The sequence below is a fragment of the Fistularia commersonii genome, chromosome 35 (assembly GCF_037954325.1).
Source record: "Fistularia commersonii isolate RoL2024-O1a breed Wild chromosome 35, RoL_Fcom_v1.0, whole genome shotgun sequence".
In the NCBI taxonomy this organism is placed as follows: Eukaryota; Metazoa; Chordata; class Actinopteri; order Syngnathiformes; family Fistulariidae; genus Fistularia; species Fistularia commersonii.
The window spans coordinates 3,641,775-3,649,214 of record NC_141318.1 but is presented as its reverse complement, the minus strand read 5'-3'; the positions used below and the strand labels follow the sequence as shown (position 1 = coordinate 3,649,214).

Sequence of the window (7,440 nt, the reverse complement as noted above, 5' to 3'; positions counted from 1 at the left end):
GGAGCCTCCGACAAGCCCTCCTCCTTCGCTCCTCTCCCTTTTCTATCTCCCCTCCGCGCCACACAGAGGACCTTCTCCCCCCTTTTTTTTTTTCCAATGCTCCGTCTCTCCCGCACCTCCTCCTCCTCCTCCTCCGCTTCTTCTTCCTCCTCCTGCCGCCGCCAAGCTCCCTCCCCTCCTTCAACCCCACCGGCCCCCGTCGCGTCGCCTCTCCCGGACCGCCGACGGCCAGGCCGCCGTCACTTCAGCCCGCATCCGCTCCGAGCCGGCGAGTGTGTGAACGAGAGAGAGAGAGAGAGAGAGAGTGAGTGAGTGAGTGAGCGTGTGTGTGTGTGTGTGTGTGTGTGTGTGTGTGTGTGTGTGTGTGTGTGTGAGTGAGTGAGTGAGTGTGTTTGTGAGTGTGTGTGTGCGTTCGCGCACCAATCGATTCCTGTTTTTTTTTTCTTCTCTCGGATTTTTTTTTTTTTTTTTTTTTTTTTTTTCAATCCCCACCACCTCCACCCCTCTCCCGCCAACCCCCGTGTCGGTCATGACGCTGGAAGCGATCCGGTACCGGGCCGGTTCCCTGCAGATCCTCAACCAGCTGCTCCTGCCGCACCAGACCGTGTACGATGAGATCCGCTCGGTGCAGGACGCCTACGAGGCCATCAAGTCCATGAAGGTAAAAGTCTTGCAGATCCGTCCTGCACGCCCGCTGCATGTGCATTCATACCGTGTGTGTGTGTGTGTGTGTGTGTGTGTGTGTGTGTGTGTGTGTGTGTGTGTGTGTGTGTGTGTGTGTGTGTGTGTGTGTTCCTGTCGGGTCTTTTGTGCTTCGCAGCTGCTCCCCGCAGCTCCCCGCTCGTCAGCCTCTTATTATTATTCTTGTTATTCTTTTTTTTAATGTATTTATTGTTCATTTGTTTTGATGCACCTGCAGCTGCACCTCCCTCAGCATCATCTTCATCATCCCTCTTTTCTTCTCGATTTTTTTTTTTTCTTTTTCTTTTCTCGTGAGATCTCGACAAACCCGAGAATCTGCGAGCAGCCACCCGCCATGAAACGGCCCCCCCTCCCCTTCTTTCTTTGGGAGAGATTATTGATGAATTATTAATGACCTCTGCCGGGTTTTTTTTTTTTTTTTTTTTTTGTTCGCGTTTTTTTTTTCCAGCTCCTTCGCTGCACCCACCCACCCCCACCCATGAATTCTAGCCCCCTACTTTTGGGGGTGTGGAAACATGCTGGAGTGTTGTTCTTGCACGGTGAACCCCCAGTTCTGTTCCCAAATGCAAGCTGGGGGTCTGAGCTCATCTTTTGTCTCCCTGCCGGGTGCACACACACGCACACACACACACACACAAGCGGGTTGGTTTGGTGTGTGTGTGTGTGTGTGTCACAGTGGAGGAATGAGCCATACGTGCAACGAGGATGATGTCATGATGATGGAGTTCAACGGTAGCAGGAAGAAGGCGACCGCACGATTCCGCTCAACGCCGCCGTGACAAGTTGATCACCAGGCGTCTCTGGTCGTGACGCTAACTTTCCTGAACCCCCCCGTTCCCCTCGCTTCAGGTGCGGGGCGCCCCGGCCATCGCCATCGTGGGCTGCCTCAGCCTGGCCGTGGAGCTGCGGGCGGGCGCCGGCGGCGAGGACCCCGTGACCTTCATCAGGGAGTCCCTGTGCCACCTGACCTCTGCGAGGCCCACCGCCGTCAACATGGGCCGCGCCGCCCGCGAGCTCATGGAGTTCGCCGAGAACGAGAGCATGGAGAAGAACGCCGGGCCGCTGCGAGAAAGGTGAGGGGGGGCCCGAATAACCCTGACTTATTTGTGTTTTGTTTTGGTAAACATTTGGCCGTTGGGCGAAGAAAAATACCTGTCATTAGTGGAGACACCGATGGCTAAGAGGCAGGTTTGAACCAGGTCCGGTGGCCCGTCAATCACAGGCCGGGGACGTCCGAGCATTCGGCCGCTCACACCCGCGGACCGTTCATTCTCGATGAACCTTTCGGGTGTTTGTTGGGCGCGCTAACGCGATGCCCGTTTTCAAGAATCCCGGTCTCCTCCTCGGCCGTTGACGTCCGAACAATCAAACATTTCCGTTTCCCCAAGTTGGTCCGCTTGGAACCCGGAGGACGTCCATCTGATGCAGCAAGGAGAGCTCCGGCGCTTTTCACCTTGCCGCCGTCGGCGGCGACGCAACACGGTCGGCAGGTGTTGGAAGGGAGAGGCGGCAAAACGTGAGAGTTGTCGGATCCAAGGTGAAGTGAAAATTAGATGTCAGCGTGGAAGAGAAGCAGTGTGTGTGTGTGTGTGTGTGTGGGGGGGGTGTCTATTTTTAAAACAACGCGCAGCTAAGCGGGGAGGAGGCGCTGTGGCCGAGGAACGCTGGAGATGCTGCTGCTGACCATCCCGGAGCGAGATGGTCAGGCCCATGTTCTCCTGCCTGGGTTATCATCAGTCCAAAAACAGTCAGGAGGTCAACTGAAGACTAACTTGTCCATCGGAGTGATCAATCGGATGTCCCTGTGATTGACAGCTGACCCCGCCTCCCCACCTAGCGACAGCCGGGATTGGAGGAACGAGGAGCACCCAGGAGAGCGAGAAGGCTGAAGAAGATGAAGCCCTCGCTTGCATGAAGTCCTTTTTCATATTTCCGTAGCCAAGCGGAGGGGGAATTTGGGATGCGCGCGCACCCTGAGATGCCGGCGTCACGCCCCAAAACGTAACTTCGGGTCCAACGCTCCTCCCGTTTCAAACTGCGCCCGGATCTTACGCACTGGTTCGACCCCACGGAGCTGATCTTTGCTTGGATACGACACACCATGTCGACTTTCGCCGTGTAAAATTGCCAAAACCGGTGATGCAGCGAAAAAATACACAAATTCAATATGGCGGATTTTTCGCTGTGCTGTTTTACGTTATCACTTTATTTTTATATGTTTTTTCATTTGAGTTGTTTTTTTATGGTAAAATAAGCATTTTTTTTAAGGTAACAACCTACCAGAACGTGGCGTTCTGTATCCTTGGCTCTGATGGGCTCAGCCACCATAGCATCTTCATCTGCATCTCCTGAGTATTACGTGCCTATACATCACAAGTATGGGAAGCGTTTATAGGAGTTTGGGAAAGTTTTGGGAGGGTCATAAAAATATATGTGCATTGGAAAATATGACCACTACTTCGAGGATTTTCGTTTATCACGGCTGGTTCTGGAATGTAAACGAGAGATGTGCACATGACTCACCTGACCTTTCCCTTAAATCCCCCCAAATATCAATGGCACCGCAGCGTGATCTCCTGGATCGAGGAGATGCTGGAGCGTGACGTCAACGACAACAAGAAGATCGGCAACTTCGGGGCCCAGCACATCCTGTCCGGCGTGCCGCGGGACTCCGTCACCATCCTGACGCACTGCAACACCGGCTCGCTCGCCACGGCAGGCTACGGGACGGCCCTGGGTAAGACTCCGTCTCCATGTTTGTGTCTGTGTGTGTGTGTGTGTGTGTGTGGCTATTTTAAGCACTCAGCTGCGAGTCCTTGTGCACAGGTGTGGTGCGAAGCCTCCACGGCCTGGGCCGGCTGAAGCGGGTCTTCTGCACCGAGACGAGGCCGTACAACCAGGGCTCCAGGCTGACGGCGTACGAGGCGGTGGCCGAGGGGATCCCCGCCACGCTCATCACCGACAGCATGGCGGCCCTCACCATGAGAGAGAAGAACATCACAGGTGTGCGCCCGTGACGCCGCCCCCTTCCCCCCTGTTCTCGCCTCACCCCGCCTCCTCTAACACTCCCCGTCCCCGCCCCAGCCGTGGTGGTCGGCGCCGACAGGGTGGTCGCCAACGGCGACACGGCCAACAAGGTGGGCACGTACCAGCTGGCCATCGCCGCCAAGCACCACGGGATCCCCTTCTACGTGGCGGCGCCCAGCACGTCGTGCGACCTGAGCCTGGAGAGCGGGAGGGACATCGTCATCGAGGTGCGCCCCCCGGAGGAGCTCACCAGTATAAACGGAGTCTCCGTCGCAGCTCCAGGTGAGACTTGTGTGTGTGTGTGTGTGTGTGTGGGTAGTGTTTTCCCACCCAGATCAGCATTTATATTCTACATGATTTAGCCTCCATACAGGTTTACACATCTTCATCTCCCATTATTTTGAGGGTAGAATTTTTATCACTTCAGGTCTCAATGCTCTGCACTCAGTGTGTTTGTGTGTGTGTGTGCGTGCGAGAACCTCCGGTTTTGTTTACGTCAGTAACACAACAAGATCAGGTGTGTAGCAGGACTGCACGCAGGTTAATTGGGTATCCTGCAGCGGAGGGATACACCCTGCGCCTCATAGGCGTGACGCGCTCCCGCCGCCGCGCCCCGGGTGTTTTTTCCGGGCGAGTCCGCCACCGCCGGATCGAGCCATTCGGTCTGTAATTGCGTTTGCGGCGCTCTCGCTGTGATTAAAGAAGGGGTTTTAATTAGCAGAGCCCCCCCCAGAGAGGACGCCGTGTTCCAGTACGTTCTCCCGCCTCTCACGCTTCACAGCTTGAACGTCCTATATCTCATTTTATACCATCATAGAATCCCACGAACAGACTAAAACCAGCGCGGATGTATTTTTAGTAATTTCCGGACTATTGAGCACACCTGAATATAAGCCGCACCGGCTAAAAATGGATAAATATATACATCTATAGGCCACACTTTTCTATAAGCTGCAGCTGCATGATAAATTTACACAGAATTAAATTCATACTAGTAAGATCCACAACTACCTACTGGAAATGCTCTTTTTCTGAACAGTGCCTGTAACACGGCTGAGGAAAAAGGTAAATATTAATAGCGAGCAACACAAGGAAAAGTCAATTTTCTATCCCCGCTTTGTCCTCCTCCAGCTGATCGCTATCTTGGTCTTCCTCCTGCGCACGAAAACCATTAAAGTTTTTCCTCGGTGTCGGAATTGAACGGCCTCAGAATTGCACGGTAATTTAATTAGTCCGATGTGACGCGGCTAAATGTTTTGACGGCATGAAGCTTGTTAGCCCCCCAAAATATCCATAAATTAGCCGCATCATTGTTTAAGTGTAAAGTAACGGCTTATAGTTTGGAAATTAGGGTAGTTTTGAAGCTCGATCTGTTTGCATGAAATGGTTTAACAAATGGGAAGAAAAAAAGACAGTAGACTTTATTTATCCCACAAAATCAGTTGTCACAGCAGCAGTGCAGGGTAGAAAAGTGTGCTAATAGTCGTAATAGAAAAAGAATATGCAAATAAAGAATATAGATCAGGGGTGTCAAACTCATTTTGGTCCGGGGGCCACATGCGGCCCTAATTTGATGTCAAGAGGGCCAGACCAGTAAAATCATTACCTAGAAGTAACACTAAGTCCAATTTTTTCCTTAGTTTAATTTTTGTTTTAGTGTAAAGGTGTAAATCTTTATATGTAATGAACTATTCCTTTAAAAAAATACATGACGGATTAATGTTAAAAAACGAATATAAACAAAGAATGGATGATTTTAATATATTTTATTTATTTTATTTTTTTTTCTGTTTATACAATTTCCTACTTTTATTTATTTATTACTGGCACGACAATTTCCTCCGGGATAAATAAAGTTTTTCTTATTCTTATTTTTCTGAAATTACACCCTAAAAATATTGTTGAGTTATTGTTGGCCACTAGAATTTGTTAGAAAATTGATTGATAGCATGTATAAGAGGAGGTATAATGTTTGCAAGGCTAATGGGGGCTATTCTGGTTATTAAATCAGTTTTTCTAATTTTCCCTGTTTTTTTTTGCTTTTTTTTTGTTTTTTATAGAAATATGAAAAGAAAAGATTAGTTTTTTTAAACCCACTTCATAAAAGCCCCAGATGCATGTGAGAAAACGCGCGGGCCGGACTAACACGAAGATTTGATTCCAGGATACAGAGGGCCGCAAAATATTGTTTTGAGGGCTGCAATTGGCCCGCGGGCCACGAGTCAGAAACCCCAGATAGAGATACAAATGAACAAAACCAAGAAAGCAAAATATGAAAGAGATGCCTCTTTCAGAGAATGGTTGTAGAAATAACAGGTGCACAGTTGGAGGTGTGGGTCGTAAAAAAGAAATGGTAATGAGTAAGGTGTCCTGGAAAATGTATAAATATAATATAAATATCGCGCAGAGCTAAGAAGAGATGACGGTAATGCGGAAATAAGGATGGAGGTCTTGAGGTAGTGCAGGAAAAATGGCATTTTGGGATGCTTGTGAGCAGCGTCGACACCGTGCGACACGCAGAAAGACATACCTTTCTAATCGGAGTCGGACCGCGACGGGTAGTCCTTTTTCCTTCATGAAGCTGGATTATAATCCGTCCGTCTCCTTTGCACCGTGCAGGCATCGAGGTGTGGAACCCGGCCTTCGACGTGACCCCCCACCAGCTGATCACCGGGGGCATCATCACCGAGCTGGGGGTCTTCCTCCCCTCCGAGCTGCAGGCGGCGCTCACCGGCCGCCTCACCGCCCTCTAGAGCCTCCCAGCTCTAGAGCACCGCCGCACCTTCTGCATCCCACTCGACACACACACACACACACACACACACACATACACATGCGTGTGCAATCGTCGTCATGGTTCGATTTCATTTCGGTAAAGGCGCGGTCACAGTTGCACGTCAGTGGTGCTCACATTAACGTCTTTTTCACACACTTAAACTTAGAAACACACACACACACACACACACACACACACACACACTGCAGCCATCTGCAACTCCCCGCTTTTCCTTTCCGCCTATCTTCTCCTCCCATCGTTTCTCCATTCTCACCCAGTTTCCTCCCGCCGCCTCCCCCTTTTTAAGTTTTAAAGAAAAGGAGAAAAAAAAAAAAAGAAAAAGGCTTCTGCGACAATGAAAAGCTCTCAGCCAGACTCTGAAATCCTTGAAATTTTCCGTTTCGGACGCGAAATTGTTGGCGCAACGGCTGAGATTAAAAGGAAATAAATGTTCGAACCACAGGCAAAAAAAAAAAGAAAAAAGCAGGGTTAGATAATCTCGATGAAAACAGTGGTATGACTTTATTAGGGTTTCGATTGACATGCTGCTATCCGCCTGTAAATAGACGTGTCCTTGCCCGTAGTGTGTACATATGTAGAAATCTTAAAAAAAAATAATTAAAAAAAGGAAAAAAAGAAACCCTCTAGGAAAAGAATAACCGAATGTGTGGTTAATTGAAGAAAAAAAAGAAAATAGCAAGGCGACACGAAAATGTTATATTAACATTTTGATTTTGTTTTCTTTTTGTACGTGTAGATACTTTTTTAGGGGTGTCGGTCCAAATTTATAGCTTTCGGATTTTTCGGGGGTGGGCGGGGAGGGGTGGGGGGGACGGGGGGCTGGAATCAAGGTTCGCTCAAACTTTTCTACCTGCTTTCCGGGTCGGGGAGCGGGTTTATCAGCTGGAAGCCTGAGGACGACACTTGGCTGTATT

At 49.9% G+C, this 7,440-nt stretch overlaps 1 protein-coding gene across 1 annotated transcript; it reads left to right on the top strand.

Moving 5' to 3' along the window:
• The first annotated feature begins 82 nt into the window (after positions 1–82).
• mri1 (methylthioribose-1-phosphate isomerase 1) lies at positions 83–7,199 on the top strand. The gene is made up of 6 exons (XM_086142904.1): positions 83–661; positions 1,552–1,775; positions 3,270–3,439; positions 3,529–3,705; positions 3,787–4,011; positions 6,349–7,199. Exons 1-6 carry the CDS (start codon positions 530–532, stop codon positions 6,480–6,482), a joined length of 1,062 nt encoding a protein of 353 aa, XP_085999030.1. The 5' UTR covers positions 83–529; the 3' UTR covers positions 6,483–7,199.
• The last annotated feature ends 241 nt before the right edge of the window (positions 7,200–7,440 follow it).

What these genes read in the sequence shown, in the direction of transcription:
- mri1 (XM_086142904.1), top strand. Translation starts at nt 530, where the DNA reads ATGACGCTGGAAGCGATCCGGTACCGGGCCGGTTCCCTGCAGATCCTC. An exon ending in GCCGGGCCGCTGCGAGAAAG is followed by an intron (nt 1,776 to 3,269) that starts GTGAGGGGGGGC and finishes ATGGCACCGCAG; the next exon opens with CGTGATCTCCTGGATCGAGG. An exon ending in GAGAGAGAAGAACATCACAG is followed by an intron (nt 3,706 to 3,786) that starts GTGTGCGCCCGT and finishes TCCCCGCCCCAG; the next exon opens with CCGTGGTGGTCGGCGCCGAC.